Below are 17,502 nucleotides of genomic sequence, written 5' to 3'. Positions count from 1 at the left end.
TGACTTTCCCCATTACATTTTATTGGTATTATCGTTATCGTTATTATTGCGCTCGTGGGGGCTTTTGAGACCCCCAATAGCGCCGGGGTTTGCGGTGCGCGTGTGCCCGCGTGTGGGGCTGTGCCCGGGGCTCGCACGGGAGCCGGGAGAACCCAGCGGAGCCGCCCCGGGTTGCGACGGCTGCGGCCGCTTCCGAACGTAACGCCGAAGGAAAGAGAAGTAAAATAGACAGCAATAATTCAAAGTAAAAACAAAACAAAATAAAAGACGAAAAGGAAATCGTTAAAAGTAAATAATAATTAAAAAAAAAGAGCAATTACTACAAGGTAAACGATACAAAAGCAAATAAGAAAAAGGAGGGATACATAAATATAAAAGAGGAATGAATGAAGGGGGGGAAAGGCGCTCGGAGACGCCCGAACGCGGGGTGCGGCCGCCTCCGGCGCTGTGCGGTTTCATTTTTTGGGTTTGTTTTTTTTTTCTTTTTTTGTCCTTTTTCTTTTCTTTTTTTTTTCCCTCTTTTTTCCTCTTCGCTATTCAATACACCCGGTCGCCCCTCGCCGCCCCCCCGCCCGCCGTCGCAACGCCCGCCGCGCACGGAGCGTCCCGCGCCGCCTCCCGGGCCCCCGCGGCCCCGCGCAGCCACAGACGCGCACACCGCGACTCCGAGTGCAACGCCTTTATAACATCGTCATCTCAAATATACAAAGCTCTGCAGTGCGTCGGTTTGCTTTCCGTTTTTTTTATAACAACGCTATGTACAGAGTCGCGGCCCCGCGCCCCGGCAGTGCCGTTCCCTTTGGTTCGCCGCGCTCCGGCGCCGCTCTTCGTTCGGCGTTAGCACCGGAGGCGGACGGAGGGGGAAAACGCGGCGCACGGCGCTGCCGCCGGGACAACGTTATCGGGGCTCCGCCGCCGGTCCTCCTCTCCTTTCCTTTCCTCTCCCCGCGATTCTCGTTCTTAATTAGATTACTATTCACACTCCCGTTCGGTCTGGCTCCGCTCGCCCTGGCCGCCCTGGCCGCCCGGCGGCTCAGCACACCTCCTTCCCCGCTCCGCCGCCGGGCAGCACGTTGAGCTGCGTCAGCTGCGCCGCGTGCTCCTTGGCCTTCAGGCGCAGCGCCGCGATGCTGGAGGCGCGCCGGTCGGCGGCGGCGCTGCCCGGCTCCCCCAGCCCCGCGCCCACCGCGCCCTCGGCCGCCGCCGGCGCCGGTTGCCGCAGGAGAGCGGCGGCGCCGGGCGCGCTGCCCAGCGGGGCCACGGTGGAGAAGAGCCTGCAAGGAAGGAAGCACAGAGCGCCGTCAGCGCCGCGCCGACGGCGCGGACGCACCGCGCCGTCCGTCGGCCCCGCGGAGCGCGCGGCCCTCGGCCAATCGGCGGCCGGGCCGGCGGCACGTGACCCGCGCGGCGCCCAATCGGCGGCGCCCCCGATTCGAACGGCGGAGCGGCCCCTCGGAGGGGCTCCGCGGCGCGACCCCGCTCCGCGATCCGCGCTCCGCGCTCCGCCCCGCGGAGGGGCGCCGCGGCCGGGCCGGTACCTGCCGAAGGCGGGGCTGATGAAGGCGGGGTGCCGGAACACGGCCGCGCCCAGGAAGGTGCCGAGGCCGAGCGGGGTCCCGGCGGGGGGCAGCGCGGCGGAGCCGGGCGGAGGAGGCGGCAGGCCCGGGAAGGCGGCGGCCGCGGCGGCGGCGGCGGCGGCGGTCCAGGCGGAGTCTAGAGCTGGGTGGTGAGGAGGGAAAGGACTAGCATCAAGGTACGGAGTGAGGGGGTGAGGTGCGGACAGGGGACCAGGGAAAGGCAAACCTGGGGGGTGTGTCTGAGCCCCAGCCTTTTCCCTCTTCCGCCACTTAGCCCTACGGTTCTGGAACCATACCTGCAAGCCAAGAGAGACAGCGGCGTTAGCACTGCGCCGGGCCCGGGCCGAGCCCCGCGGCTGCAGCGGTATTATTTCCCCACGGAACGAATTGGCGCTGAACGCGTTCCGCTGCAATGAAGCACTCGCGGGCAGCGGCGGCCGCGCGCTTTCCTTCGGTTTAAGGGAGAACGAAATTGTGGCCGTGCAGCGCCGCAACGGGAAGAGAATTTGCGCAGTGCCCGCAGCGCGGACGGAGCTCCCGGGCCGCCCTCGGGGCCGTATGTCACGCAGCTCCGTACCATACGAAACAGAACCGTTCTCCAAAACGAGACAATATGGAGCACTGCCGCGGCACTGCCGCCGCTTTGCTCTTTTCTCCCCTTTCCCAGAAGTAAAAGCCCCGAGCCAAGCCGCGCTGCAGCCCAGCAGGGAGAAAACACCGCCAGGGAAAGGGAACGAGAGGTTCCCGTACAGTGCAGGAAAATGCCGCGGCGGCGGCTCGGGGGGTTCCCGGTCCCCCTTCGCGTCCCACCCGCGGCCGCGTCCCTGGGGCACGGCGGCACCGCTCCCGCTGCGGATGGGATCCCTGCGGCATCCCGCAGGCACGGAGCCCGGACGAAGGCCGAGCGCCGCCGGAGGGGCTCCGTTAATTCGTATTCCCTTCCCCGTGCCCCTCTCTCGGACAGAGGGGCTCACGCTGACGGAGCTATTTAACTTTCTCACGCCGCGTGCCCCCGGGCCGAACGCGCGGCTCCGCTGTGTGACGATGGAGCGATGTGTCAACACAGCGCGGGGCCCGTCTCAGCGCCGCTAATGCGCGGGGCCGTCGCGTAGCCGATGAGCCATATGGAATTTATGGCGCATTATCAGCGCCCGATTTTAACTGTAAAGTGATTCGCGCGGCCGGGGCCATCTGTTCGCCGCTGGCAGCGGCCGCCCCGTGTTTGTCGTCGCCGTGGCGGTGAGGCGCGGGCCGGGCGATGCACTCTGGAATGGGGCGCAAACACCTCTAATGGCATCGCACCCGCCATTAGAGCCGCGCAGCTCGTCGCTATCAAAAATGGGCGATTGGACGGCGTTAAGCGGCGGGAAGCCGCCTTCCGACGGCCCCGTTTGCTCAGCGCTAAGTGCGCTTTTACGGAGCCCTGCTGGCGACGCCGGCCCCTCCTTCTCACCGCTCGGCCACGGGGGCTCCGTCGGGGGCGCGGAGACGGCCCGGCCCCGTCCCGCCGAGCGCGGCCGCCTCTCACTCACCTGCACTCGGGCTTCGGTCAGGTCGAGCCGCATGGCCAGCTCCTCCCTGCAGGGACAGCGCGTCAGAGCCGGCACCGAGCCGCCCGCACCCGGCCCTACGCCCGCCGCCCGCAATTAGCGCGTATCGGGAGCCACCTCGGCGCTAGCGAAGCGTTCCCGGCCCCGTAGTGCCGCGGCGTTTCGCCGGGACGGGTAACATAAAATTACAATGAAACCCAAACGAACGGGGCGACGCCGAAGCGCTCAGCTCCGCCTGCGGCGCCGTCCCCGGGGCGATACCGGCAGCGGATTCCCCCCGCGGGACCCTCCGCGCCTTTCCTACAAAACGAACGAGAAATCCGCGATGCCCCCTCGGGACGCGGTGGGACAGGGCCGCGTCCGTACTCCCCCCCGCCTTTCCCCCAGCCGGGCGGCCCCCGGTTCCCCCCCTCCCTTCCCCGGGGCCCCGGGCGGGGCCGTGCCGGGCGCTATTTTTACCGGCGGCGCTTTGATCCGCGCACCGCGGGGCCGCCCCGCTCCGACCAGCGCGGGGAGCGCGAACCCGATCCGGGCCTGGCGGCGTAAAAATAGCCCCGAGGGCTCTCCCTCCCCGCCACGGTCCCCTCGTCCCGCGCCGCCCCGGCGGTGCCGGTACCTGGTGAAGACGTCGGGGTAGTGCGTTTTCTGGAAGGCCCTCTCCAGCTCCTCCAGCTGGTAGCTGGTGAACGTGGTGCGGTAGCGGCGCTGCTTCCTCTTGAGCAGCCCCTCCTCGGAGTCGCTGCCGGCCGACAGGCACACGCTCTCCTCGCCGTCCTTGCCCTCGCCGTCCTCGGGCGGCAGCAGCAGCTCCTCTTTGGGGGACAGCCCCCCGCCCTCCGCCCCCGGCGCTGCTCCTGCGCCCCGGCGGGCCTCCTCCAGCAGCCCCCCGCCGTCCTCGCCCAGCAGCTCCTCCTCGTCGTCCTCCTCCAGCTCCTCTTCCTCCTCGTCCTCCTCCTCCTCCAGCATCTCCTCGTCCTCCTCCTCCTCCCCGGCGGCCGGCGCGGCGGGGCCGGGCCGCTCTTCGACGTGCGGGGCTCCGCTCCCCGGTTCGTCACGGGCGGGCGGCGGCGGCGCGAAGGGCGCGTTCTCGCGGTAGCTCTTGCTGCGGCTGATGCTGACCTGCGGCGCGTGGCTGATCTTCAGCGTGTCCCACGGCGCGGGACCGGCCCCTGCCCCGGCCGCCGCCCCGGCCCCGGCGCCTCCCTCCGGCCGCCCTTCCGGCCGCTCCCCGCGCGGCCCCGACGGCAGCAGCCGCCCGCCGCCCGGTCCGTACAGCCGCCGCAACTTGGGGGGCAGGTGCAGCTCGGCCGGCTCGAAGGGGGGGCTGCTCTTCGGGGAGCCTGCGGCGAGGAGAGAGGTGCGGGGAGAGAAACAGAGAGACGCGGTCAGCGCGGGGCTGAGATCACCTCGCATGGCCCGTAGAGTCCCGCCCGGACCGGAGCTGCCCCCCCGGTGCGGGGGCCGCAACGGCCCCGAGGCTACTTCTATCCCGTGGCCCGGAGCTCGTCTCCTCTGCATTTTATAAACCCTCCCGAGAAATTCCCGTTTTTCCATTTTTTGGGGGGGAATTTCGGATGCGAGGGATCCGTGCGGTACCGGGACAGCCAACGGGCACCCCCCCGCCTCGCCGCAGCCCCGCTCCCCCCGGCTCCCACCCGGGTCAGGACGCTCGGCCCGGGGCTCACCTTGCGCGGCGCCGTCGGGGGGCTCTGGGCGGGCGGTCCCCGCGGGCAGGCTGGGAGCTGCGCCCAGCAACCGCACCTTGCAGGGGCTGCGGCGGCCCAGGATGCTGTCGATGCAGTAGGAGGAGAGCAGCGTAGGCGATTTGCTCTTGCAGTCGGGGCGCTCGGCGCAGCTCTCCTCGGGGTAAGGGCCGCTCATGGCGGCGGCGGCGCGGACGCCCCCCGGTGCCGCCGGGACGCCCGTCACGGGGGGAGTGAGCGGCGGCCGCGGCGCTCTTGAGTCCCCTCGGCTCCACGTGCGGACAGCCGCCCCCTGATTGGCTCCCGCCGGAGGCCGGGCGGACGCCGGCACGGGGCGCGCCGCAAAGCCCGGCCCGGATCGCCCCGGAGCGGCGCCCGCCCTGCCCCGCCCCGCGCCGCCCCTCCCCGCCCCGCGCCGTGGGGGCGGGCGCCGCTCGGGGCGGCCGTCGGGGGCGGTGCGGAGGAACCCTCCTCGCGCCGTGCCCGGCCCCGCCCCGACGGGAGATCCGCGCCGGGTTTTGCCCTCGCCCGCCCCGTCCCTGCCCCGACGGCCGCGTTCGGAACCGGCGGGGCCGGGAGCGGGGGGCGCGCCCCGGGGAGCGTCCGTACGGCGCTCCCGGTATCCACGCGCGGGGCGCCGCTGCGCCGGGAGAAGCGGCGGCCCCTGGGCGGACGGAGCGCGCTGTGGCGCCTGGAGAGCCTGGGAACGGCGTTGAGCCGCGGTGCTTTGTCATTTCCCCTCCTTTTCCCTCCCGTCCGCACGGGAGGGCTCAGCCGACCCCGTCACGCAGCTTCTGGCCCCCCGTGGCACCTCCGCGACCCTTCCCGAGGGCGGGCGGGGGCAGCTCCATCTCCCCGCCGTGAGCGGAGCGACGGCAGAGTCCCGCGGCTCCCGGTCCCCGAATCAACGCAAATTGGAGAGAAAAAAAAAAAAAAAGAGCAACGAACGCGTGGGCGCGTGCGGACTCCGCGTGTCCTCACGGAGCCCCGGGATGGCACCCTGCCGGTGCCATCCGCGGTCCGAGGGGCACCGAACGCATCGGTTCTACACCTAAGAAAGCACGTAATAATGTAAAAATAACAAAAGCAACTCTTAAAAGGAGAAAAACCCCGAGAGAAATCGACAAAACTAAAAAGAAACGAACGAAAGACAGAAGAGGGAACACAGAAGCGCCCTCGGCTCTCCCCGCACAGCCCCGGGGCTCCCCGCTGCCGTCCGCCCGCAGCGCGGGTCCCGCGGAGCCTCCTCGGGGCTGCCCGGTGGCACACGGGGTGCTGAGCTCTGCGGGCTCGCCTCTGCCGTGCCACTCTCCTGGTTTATTTGTTGTGCGGGTTTTTGTTTTTTGGTTTTTGTTTTTGTTTTTTTCTTTTTTAACAAACTTTCATTCATTCGAGGTCTCTGCCTCTCTTTTTTTCCCCCTTCTCCTGCAACCCGCTAATTTAACACCGGAGCGCGTTATTGCAGTGTTAGGGGGCGAGAAACGAGAGGGAGAAAACAACAATACCGCAATGATCCAAATGATACAGTAGGATTACGGCAATTACCGCTCTGCTCGGAGGAGAACACCTCGCCGAGCACTGCCAAACCCACCGCCGCCGCGCAGGGAGAGCAGCCCGGGGGCAGCCGGTTGCGATCCGCCCGCTCCATCGGCCCCGAGCGGCGGCCCCGCTCCCCTTCCCCGCCCCGCGACCGGGGGGTTCCGACGGCGGTTCTCGCACGAGAGCAGCCCGCGGCCCCACCGCCGTTCTCGGGGCTCTCGCCGCCATCCGTGTTATTCGATTCCGTTTATTTGTACGTTCGGGCACGAAGCGCCGGCCTCCGCGCCGCTTCCCCGCACCAGCCTTGGGCCGGGGCGGCCGCGCTGGGGGCCCCGGTGCCGCGGGCAGGAGCCGGGGAGGGCAGCGGGAGGCACGGCCTCGGGTGGGCCTCGGCTCGGGTCGCTTACATCATCATCACCATTATTATTATTGTTAATATGATTACCGTTAATATTATCGTCAGTATTTATTTATTGTATTTTTTCCCACTTCCTTCGGCATAAAGAAGAAAAACGACAACTTTTCAACCCCCCCCCCCTGCCTCCCCCCCTTCCCCAACCCCGTGCCTGGGTTACCGCTCTCCATTCTATGGAAGGAATGGTTTGCCCTTGAGCCGCCGGCACGGCCTCCCCCCGTCCCGGAGCTTTAGGCCCGGCACGTCCGACACCCCCGGTTCCCTCTCTATCCCTTTCGGTTCCCCTCTGGGGCTCCGCCCGCCCCCGGCCCCGGGCCGCACCCCGCGGGCAGCGGCGCAGCGGAACGCCGCAGCAGCCGCGGCTGTTAGCACGCAATTCCTGTAACCACCGAGGTGTATTTTCGGGGTTAAGACACCGGAGCTCCGGCGGGACACGTGGAGCCCTGCGGGCCTCAGGGGCAGCGCCGGATTCCCCGGCAGCGCCGCTGGCAGCGCAGCGCCCGCCTCACCCAAACGCGCGGTTGGGCACCACCGTACGGAGCGGCGCCGCGGACATCCCCCGGGCCCGGCCCTGCGCAGCGCGGTGGGGGCTTGGGGGGCTGTGGGGGGTGTGTGCAGCTCGCCTGTGCCGGCGGTGCCGCGGTTCACCCGGCTGCTCGCGGTGCTGAACGCGCCCTGCTTGCTGCCGGCTCGTAACCCATACGTCGGATAAGCTGTACCCGGCGGTGCTCGGGCACCGCGTCCAAACCGCCGTGCAGGGCGACGCGAGCCCACGGCGGCTCGCGTTTCCCACCCGATGCTGCTTTCCTTGGGCCCCACCCGCGGTACGTTGCTCACAGCCGTCGGAACCCGCCCGACCCCGGCCGGCATCGTGCGGCAGCAGCGCTGTGGTGCCCGGCCCAGCCCCGGCTCCCGTGCTGTGGTTGCCAGGGCAGGTAGCAATTTCCCTATTGACATACGCCTGGGCAGGGGCGTGCTGTCGGCAGTGGTGGTCACTTTGGACTCATTATTCTTAAACTTAGTATTTCGTCTGTACCCAGGGCTGGGCGGAGGCTGGGCCTTGTTCCATGTGCTTCATTCGAAAAGTGTTTTCTACATCCTTTTTTTTTCCTTTTTCCCCCGATCATTTTTCAATTCCTTGCCGGTTTGCCTTTCCATAACGCAGCTCTCATGGCTCACATGGCACAGCAGCCAGCTGAGTGGTGCTCACCTCTTTATTTCCCCTCTCCGCTGTGTCCCCCATGCCCACCTCCAGGCCCATGCTTGCTGTGCAGGCCTCTTTCCGCACCGCCTGGTTGCATTCCCACTGTCACCTGGAGGGCACCAGAGGCTCCCGAGGCCTTTCGGCAGCTCCCGGCTTTCCCACCACCCCTCCCCAGCCATTCCTGTGTGCCCCCCACAGCCTTCACCGCAGCACAGGCCTTGCAGGCCCTGAGGGCTGTCCCAGGGGTCCCATAGAATCATAGAATGGCTTGGGTTGGAAGGGACCTCAAGGATCATCAAGCTCCAACCCCCATCTTTGCCCAGTGTGAGTTCTTGGGCTGCGTGGCAGCTGTGTGGGGCCGTACTCCCTGCCCTGGCACTTCCAGGAGGTTAGTGATGGGTGGGGGTTCGGCTCTTCCTACCCCAGCAAACCCCTGGATGAAACCTCCAGCTACTTCATGGCAGCAACCTGCAGCAACTTGGGGAAATTATGAACGCGTTCAGGTGCAGTGGTCTAAAAAAATTAAAATGATGATCATAGGCTTATTTAACATTATACTTTCTGTGTTATTTTCTTTTGTATGTGCTGACTAGAACTGAGCAAAGGATTCATAACAAATAATTTATTTGTCAAACGCATTCTCTTCTGCTCGTGGAATATCCATGAGCAGAGCATCATTTTCTCAAATGTGTTTGTTTTCTGCGACGCTTCAGCGGTTCCTTTAAATGCATTCCGGTGTGGCCTGGCTGCAGATGGTTCCTGTGGTGGAGCTGCAGGGCCGGCCGACAGCATGGCACCGACCGCTCTGCCCATGCTAACGAGCACCTTACAAAATGGGTTTTCTGCTGGTGCTCGTGCCACGGGAACGTGATCCGAACAGCAGAGAGGATGTGAGCAGTGCTGAAGCAAAGCCATTAAAAATTCAAATGAGCGCTTGGCGAGCAGAGGACACTTTCCACCCTATCCTCCCGGCTGCTGTGCGACCTTCATGCTGTGCTGGAGCTGCTGGCGGAGCTGGAAGCAGAGGAATGGCAGGAGGGCAGAAGGCAGTATGCTGGTGCTGGGCAGTGGCTCCTGCACCTGCTTGGCCCAGATGCACAGCCAAAGTGAAATGAGGTGGTGGAGGGAAGGGCACCAACTGCACTAGGTTCAGTTGGATCTTGCCCCTTGACTCTCTCGCCCTATAAGAGTGTTTGTTGTCATTGTTTCCTGCATGTGCAGAAGCCGTTGCCTCCTCCTTACTGAGGATGCATCACTATGCCATAAAGTACAAAAAGGTGCGTGGTTGGGAAAAACCTGCACCTAACACTGTGTGTTCTTCATGGAGGCTGATGCTCGCTGACGCATGGAGCGATTCCCTTGACAACCCCACGTTAAGGGGCTGTCTGTCAGCACCTCTCTGCTTCTTTTGGTGTTGCCACCTCTCTGTGGAGCCTCTCTGGCACAAACTTCATGGGGTCAGCTGGCAAACGCTTAGTGCTGCAGCATTCCCGTGCACTTCTCCAGAGCTCTCTGCTTCGTGCCCCACGTCTCTCCTAATGGAAGGTCCAACTGCCTGTAATGTGCTCTGTGGTGCACTGCAGGAGGACGGATGCTTTACGAGAACAGCTGGTGCTGTGCGGGTGGAATGGCTGCCTCGCAGGTGTAACACTGCTGGGCAGGACACAACAGGGAGGTCTGGAGCACCCCGGGGCAGTCGTGAGAGCAAAGCAGGGCACTTGGCAATGGATGGCAGAAGGAGATGCTCCTGAAATACCCAAACCAAATAAACTAAGATAAGAAGATAAAAAACGAGGGAAAAATTTGATGTTTTGAAACAACTACGAATGGAGGTGAGTTCTTAAACACTTCTGTGACAAAACTTGCCTATGGAAGCACACAACAGCTATGGCAGCAGGCGTATGTGGTGCTGTAGGACAGTGTGAGTGGATTGATGTAGAGCAGAGCATTTCCTTCCAACTGCAGAGGTTTTTCTTAACTGAAAAAAAGAACCTTAAAATTTGATTGTAAATTGGCTCAGCGATTGAAACAGCTGCAATTTGTTGGCCTGTTGATTTTAAGTTTTCCACTCAAAAATAAACAACAATAAAAAATGTGTTTTAAGATTTCCCCTTCGTACATAGTTTTTAGAAAGCTCCATAGACAGATATTTGCAGTCACATGCATGGATTGTACAATCATGAAATCACAGGGTGTAAGTTATTATTTGGAATCAATGCGCCTTCTTGTCTCGTAGCTTTCTATCAAACCATGAAACAGACGTGGCACTTACTGTGCTACACTATTGTTTCTGTTCCTGAAAACTGAAAATAATGTTATGGAACCTCAGAAAAACTAACTTTAAACAAAAGATGTTGGATTTAACAAAATTACTGTTCCTGCTTTCCTGCCTTGTAACCTTCACTTGTAACCACTTATTCCTCAAGTCAGTGGGGCTTTCTCATGAGTGACAGTGCATTGGTGTGATGGTTTTTGTGCTCCAGCCCAGGCAGCTGTAGCAGAAATGGGTGAAGACTTTGGGTGGACTGGGGGCTGCTGGAGGACGTCTGCTGGCCTTCTTTAGCACTGAGTGTGCTCCCATCCACGTTGTTTGATGATGTTCAGGAAAATGCTGTTGTTCTTCTCTCTGAGGATGAGAAAGGATGGTTTGGCTCCAGGACGCCCTTGGATTTCTAAAACTGAGTGTAGCTTCTTATCTGTGAACATGGACCTTTCGCTTGGCGTGGGAGTGTGAGTCTTCTCTCCCTGAATGCAAATTTACTGGTGAGAATAATGGGACAATCATTTCAACTGTCTCTTTAATTTTATTTATTTATTTCTTTATTTTATCAAGGACAAGGCTGTGCAAATTTAAGGGGCAAAATGGTCTTTAAAGCTGAAGGTGGATTCCGACCTCCAGTAAAACGGACAAAAGGCCAAATGCCCGTAACATGTAATACTCTTATTTTTTTTATCCTTTCTGCATTGAATGGGAACAAAGGATTAGGCCCAGGCAGAGCTTGTTTCCTAAACTGTTACCATTTTTTTTTTACAAAGAACAAAGGGGAAGAGAAAGGGAGAATCAGGCACACCTCACTTAATTGCCTCAAAGTGCTATGAAGGAGAAGACTGTGAATACGCTGCTAAGGTCTTAGGAAAATATTCATATTTATAGACTGACGATTGCAATCAAGATCCAAATGCAACTTTATTGAGTCATGTGTGAGGATTCTCAGGGAGCTGAGACCAGCTCAAGTGTAGTAGGATTCAGTGGAAACAGGGCTGTGATTTTGTAGGGAAAAGCAAGTCAGATTTGAATTTGCCTTTCTGACAGGAAAAAAAATCCACGTTCATTCAGTGTAAGTTTTGGACTAACCTAAAATCTGTATGAAACTCCATGTGCTTCATGATCTGGGGATGCCTAAATGATGCAGGATGCCAAGGCTTGTTTCCAATGGTGTTTTTAGGAATCTAAGTTCCATCTGGATTTCAGGAGGTATATCCTCTGAAATGTGTTTCCCCCACCTGTCCTTCCAGACCAACAAATGCACAAGGTATTCGTGCAAGATACTCCAGAGATGGTGTCCCCAGTAGAGAGGGACTCATTGAGAGAGAGTTTGGCTCATTGGCCAAATCATGAGGTCCTCATTCATTTACAGTTTCCCAGCAAAATCCTTGAGCTCTTGCTGGGAGAAGGAACCTGGGCTTTGATGGTGTGGCACTAACCAGGACAGAACAAGAGGCTGGTGGCCTTGAGTTATGCAGGTGAAAATAAGCAGAGCTTGTACTGCTCTTTGAAAAGCAGTGAGATGGGAATGGTGTTGAAAAAAGCATCATTTGACAACCTTGCCAGATGGGCATGGTAGAGTCAATGCAGTGTCTGCATGGCGCCAGCCTAACGTTAAGAAACAATTCGTGTTGCTCTGATGTTTCAAGCAAACAGGTTGCAAGTAGGCATGGAGATCTTGATCAAAAAGTGTGCAAGAAACAACCTACCTTGAGAAGTCTCTCCAGGCTTGTGATGACAGTTGCAGCCCTCTCGAGGAGCCAGTTGCTTAGCTCATGAGGATGGGCCACCCAGGCTGGGGATGTGTCTCCAGCATCAGCAACTCCGTTCAAGGCAGCACATCTCACCAGAAAGCTGCAAAGTGCAGCACTGTGACATCCTCCTCTCCCATCACTGTCACCGTGGCATATCAGAGCAGCCCGTGTCACACAGCTCCAGGGTGGCATTCAGCCTGTGCTTCGCATCCATTGGCTTTCTTACAAGCCCCTGCGAGCATCGTTTCCTTCAGACACCGACTCTACTAATGATTTTTTTCCCTCCCCCTTGCTCACACTTTAATTGCGGGGTATGTGTGATACCCTCAGGAACAGCTATTGCCACCTGTATTATTATTTACGCTGTGAAAGCGAAGCTCATGGCAATATGTTTATTAACACCGTGCCCTGGTATCACACGAGTTAACAGCTTAATCCTGTGATTGTAAACATCTTTCCTGATATGTTCAAGCACCATCCATGTCTTTAACTTCACATCAGGAAACCGGGAGCATGAGTGGGTCATTTTTGCAGAAAATGCATTCTTTACAAAAAGTAGTGTAATGAAGAAGGGTTTTATCTGGCTAATAGCGCCCGTCTCATCCAGCATAATGCCTTTTGCAAAGAAGGAGTTAAACAAAACATTTATGCAGTATAAACTTTGCTCCTAGGCATTAAAATGCACTTTATTCACACCGCAGATTTCTCTTCCAGCCATGGCTATTGTTTGTCACTAACAGCTAGCTTTTGTGAAGTTAATAAATGTGCATAATAAGGACATAAAGGTATGGAGAAGTAATACTGTAATCCTTTTGTTTGGATAATCAGTCTAATGTATGCAAATTAAACCTTATTAGTACTAGGGTTTTGTGTCTGCTTATCAAAATGTGCCATTTTCATGAAAATTGGAAGTCCATTATATAAAGTTATTATTAACAATCATTTAGGAATTATATACGGTATGCAAATTAAAGTTGATTACAACTAATTAAGGGCTTTCTTTGTTATTTGACCTTGTCTGCTTTTTATGTAAATATGTTTCTTTTGGTCTGGCATATTTTTAGACTCAGAAAAGTATATTAAGACAAGTTACATTATGTATTTTTAATATATTTTTGCGTGGCGTAAAAGGCCCCTTGCTTTTGTTCTAGAGCCCGGCTCTGCTCGGAGGGATGCTCGGAGCGGCGGTGCGGCGGTGCGCAGACAGGCGTGGGGCTGTTGCAGGACAGTGCTGCGTGATGGACCGGCAGCAGAGGTGTGGTAGTGGGCAACAATCACACTTCCAAGGCCCTTCAATAGTTTAATGAAAAATGATCCAAAAAAAAAAAAAAAAAGAATAAATAAATAAATAAATCCGCTACTGAAGTATAAACAGCCTTCATGCCAGAGTGGCCTTTGTTCCACCACTTATTGAACTGGATAAGCCTTAGTTTAGAGACTTCAGACACAGCCAAGTAATAAAAGATTTGTCCCAACTTGCCTGGCACTTGGCAGGACTTAATAGGCGTTGAGCTCAGGATAAAAAGCTGTGACACGGCAGCACAGCCAGCTTGGGAGCATCAGCCTCTGGGTGGACCCCGTGCCTGCCGGCAGCAGAGAAGGCTGGCGTTGGGTGAAATGAAAAAACCTTCCAAAGAAAACTTGTGTGAGTTGAATACAGTTTCTATTGAAAACAACAACAGCGTGTAATACAATTGTGATGTGTTTTATACATAGAGAAGAAACCCAACACGTAAGTCAGTGTGAAGACGGGAGATGACATCTTCAGCGGCGTGTCAGAGAGAGACGTGTAATCAATACCTGAATACTTTCAGTCTTCCAGGCAGAGTAACAGATGCAGGAGCAAGAAAGAATGGGGGAAAAAAAGGCTGAGACATAAAGAGCACAGGCAGGAATATATGAGAAAAATGTATGAAATCTGTCTTTGCATACTACTTGAGTACAAAATACTGGGATCTGAGGACAAGTAAAACATGATTCTTGGAATGTGGCAACATTTGCACAGCTTTGCTGACCTCTTTGGCACAAAAAGTGTGCAAGGGGGGACATAAATGCTAGAAAAAATTCTCTGCGGAGCAAGGTCACGTACTTAAGCTTAAAACTGGGGATATGCTTGCAAGCCCAGTATTCACTCTTTCCTTTCTACATCCCCAACATCTTGCATTTCATGTCAGGAAATCACAAAGACTCCATGCCTGTCCCCTGCTGCCTCTGGGATGTGTTCTACCACCCTGTGGATGCCTGGGAGTGTAGGTGCCCAGGAAAGTTGCATGCAACATTGTACCCCGAACAGGGACCGTGATGGTGTAGCATAGGTGTATCTGCTCTTCCTCTTCATTTCACTTTGAGGCTGCTCATGGCACAAAAGATGCTGGCTTTTCACTGTTGAAGGCCAATTCACTCAGGTCCCACTTTGTCCCTTTCAAAAGCCTCCTGGTCTTGAAGGCATCCAAACCCCAGGAGGAAGCAGGATCTTCTCACATAACCCCCATGGCCAACCAAAACCCCATCGTCTTCAAAGGCCAGATCCTGAGTACCTACTGCAAAGCGCTGGATGGGAAGTCACACACTGCCAGTGACGGGCATGACTTATTCAGCAACTATTTGAGAATGTAATTTGAACAACTGAAGAAGTTGGTGATTTGTTCCCTCACAATAGGACCACAAGGTTCAATTCAGCGAGTGACATATTACAATGAATTTCCGAAGGCTGTGACAGGGACATTCTGCTCAATGCTCTGCTGCTGGCGGGAGCTGAGAAATGGAAATCAGAACAGGTAAAACACGTCTCTACCACATGGGGCAACGTCAGATCCCAGGCGCCCTCCTTTCTGGACGATACACTGGTGCTGAAGGCAGGAACAGAGCGACTGCAGTGAGATCATGAAGGGGACATGGTGCCCTGCCAACACTCCTACTTAATGAGTGGCATCAAGGAAATGTCACAAAAAGTAAGTTTTTGTTTTAACATTTCCCGGTGAAGAAAAAAAGTTCTAAGAAAAACACAATTTACACTCTTTAGCCTAATAAATAATGAGCGTTTTCATGTCAGGGTTGGGAACTCAAGGCATTCTGACTAGGCGAGGCTACAAAGGCTTGAATGATTTTCTCCCCCAGAATAAGGATGAAACTCTGATGCCATCAAAGGTAATAATTCAGGATTTCCCTCAGGGAGGTGAAAGTCATTGTCGTGTTTTTAAAATAGTTGCAATTTTCTGTCTCTAAATAGCAATGACTACAAAATGTATTGCAAGGGGAATATAAAAATAGTCAAACTCTTCAAATCTTTTAATTCAATGAGAATGTAATATGCAATTAAAATTAATTATCTCATAATCGAACCGTAGACACTGATTATTGCATCATTTTCATAAGAGACATGCATCTTAACTTGCATAATTTCTGGTATCGCTGTGGAGTTAGCTCAGGAAAGAGTCTGGGTCCAAATGTATGCATGCCTTGGTGCTCAGAAAGAAGGAGTTGTGGCTGGGGATGGCTTTTCTTCCTCTGAGTGCTTTTAGGTAGAGCCTCTATCCTTGTCTGTGATGAGTAATTGATTCACAACTACCTCGCACCTCCAAATCCAATCTTTTACCTCCTTCTTCACTCCCATTCACCACTATCTTCCCTCCAGCTCTCGAGTTGCTCCCTCTGAGCCCCTTTGGCCTGATGTGTGGACTCCATGACTTTTGTGGGTCCCATCCTACATGGGATAATCTATGGTTCTCTGATTTTGTCCCTCTGAAGGCTGCTGTTTGAGCTGCTGGTTACTGAGGCAGTTAGGGCAACATGGCTGGCTTTTAAATGCTTACAGTTTGGTAAAGTGGATCTTATCTTGGAAAAGATGATGGCAGAGACCTGCTTCATTTTATGTCCCTTCTCTGTGTACTTCTGAGTTAGGTAACTTGGACATTTTGCTTGCGAGAGGGGTCTTTGAGCATCTCATGTCTGCAGTTCATAGTCAGCCTTAAATGCCTGCCGTTTTTCAGAAGGCATCTTCAGAGGATGACAACTTTGGAAGAGCACATATCTCTTGGCTCTCCACCACTCTGTAGTGGCTGCCACCTTAAATGTGTAGCTATCCTGAACTGGTGGGATTTGAACTCTTGATGTGACTTTGGCTTGTTCATTCTACTTTTGTCTTCCTTGTTCTTCTGGCACCAGGTCTTAACCCAAAATATATTACTGTTTTCAGACCTTTTGTTAAATATAATGGCAACCAGTAGCTGTATGTTTTTCTTTGATGTCATAATTTAATAGTTCAAAATTAGGAGTAGGGCTTGGTTCTACCACTTGTTTGCAGTATGGCCTTGTGGTGGGACTCTGAGAGGCCTGGGGCTTTGAGGTGGATCTGTTTGTATGTTCTCCTTTCATATCAATGCATTCATTTTTGTTTGTTTGCTTCTTTTACATGTGATGCATGACGGGAGTTCTGATTTTGATTATGCCATTTTAAAACCCTGTGACTCATTTCCTTGAAGGTGCCCAGAGTTCACCCTTCCCAAGAATCCTTCCCACCTCATCTTTCAGGATGTGTCTGCTGAAGTGGTCTTTTTTCTTGGCCTCTGTGACTCCTGTGTAGTTTTCTTGATGACATTCACTTGCTCAGACCTCTTTGGCCGCTGCTGACGACTGGGAGGTGTGTGTGTAATCACGGTAAATATCACGGTAAATGAGTACTCTGCTTTGTTTCTGCGTTATTGGGTGGCACAAGCCTCCTTCAAGTTGTTTCTGAGGTTGTTCCCTGTGTGTCACTTGGACTGGATGGTACATTTTCATTTGCAGCATTGGATGAACATCTGGGGAAGCCTTGCCATGTGCAACAGGAACATTTCTTTTAATAATGACATATTCCCCCCCCTCAAAAAAAAAAAAAAAAAAAAAAAAAGGGAAAAAAAGAAATCAAACAAAGAAGAGAAGTGGATTTGCACATTATTCATCCTGATAAATATAACTATGAAATGGCTTTTTGACTTTGGACACAGTTGGAGCTTTATAATAGGCTGTCAGTGAAGTAACACCTGTGATCCTAATGCCAGGGTCCATTCTTCTGATTTTAGCTATAAATTCCATTTCACAATGCTAGGGGGATAGACCTGAGTCGGTAGTTGGGGCTGAGAGCTTAATTCCTTGTCATCCTCCCTTCCACTACAGCCTTGCGTTTCTCCAGGCCATCTCAGCTCTAGAAAGCGCTTTGATTTCTTGCTTTTTTATGGGTGAGGGTTTCAAATCTGTCTACATTTTCTTAACTGTGCTTATGATAACAGACTTGTGTGCCTATTAGACATAGAAACCATTTTGTAGCTTAACTTTTTCAAAGAAAACAACTGTCAAATTATTCTTCCGAGGAAAAGAGGGAAAAAAGAATCAAGTGGGTGGAGTGTAAGTAACAATTACTGTAGGCTGATAATGTTTAAAGATTCATACAAGGATGTATTTCATGGGCCATACGTGTACGTAACAAATTCGCCTACTCTGTAATCCTACTTTTTAT

The 17,502-nt window shown here is 55.3% G+C and overlaps 1 protein-coding gene across 2 annotated transcripts; it reads right to left on the bottom strand.

Moving 5' to 3' along the window:
* On the bottom strand, window positions 1-5,211 carry ARX (aristaless related homeobox). Of its 2 annotated transcripts, XM_085210478.1 has the most exons (6): window positions 4,813-5,210; window positions 3,744-4,467; window positions 3,110-3,155; window positions 1,804-1,873; window positions 1,539-1,719; window positions 1-1,274 (listed from the first exon to the last, which is right to left on the bottom strand). In XM_085210478.1, the coding sequence occupies exons 1-6, from the start codon at window positions 5,006-5,008 to the stop codon at window positions 1,034-1,036; spliced, it is 1,458 nt and encodes a 485-aa protein (XP_085066604.1). In that variant the 5' UTR covers window positions 5,009-5,210; the 3' UTR covers window positions 1-1,033. The 2 variants fall into 2 exon arrangements, with proteins under 2 accessions (XP_085066604.1, XP_085066596.1); XM_085210470.1 differs by having other exon boundaries at window positions 1,539-1,873; window positions 4,813-5,211.
* Between the last annotated feature and the right edge of the window lie 12,291 nt (window positions 5,212-17,502).

This window comes from Meleagris gallopavo, chromosome 1, assembly GCF_905368555.1.
Source record: "Meleagris gallopavo chromosome 1, MGAL_WU_HG_1.1, whole genome shotgun sequence".
Taxonomy (NCBI): Eukaryota; Metazoa; Chordata; class Aves; order Galliformes; family Phasianidae; genus Meleagris; species Meleagris gallopavo.
This window is presented reverse-complemented; position numbering and strand designations above follow the sequence as displayed.

What these genes read in the sequence shown, in the direction of transcription:
- ARX (XM_085210470.1), bottom strand. Translation starts at nt 5,008, where the DNA reads ATGAGCGGCCCTTACCCCGAGGAGAGCTGCGCCGAGCGCCCCGACTGC. An exon ending in TGACCGAAGCCCGAGTGCAG is followed by an intron (nt 1,874 to 3,109) that starts GTGAGTGAGAGG and finishes CTTGGCTTGCAG; the next exon opens with GTATGGTTCCAGAACCGTAG. An exon ending in ATCAGCCCCGCCTTCGGCAG is followed by an intron (nt 1,275 to 1,538) that starts GTACCGGCCCGG and finishes CCTTCCTTGCAG; the next exon opens with GCTCTTCTCCACCGTGGCCC.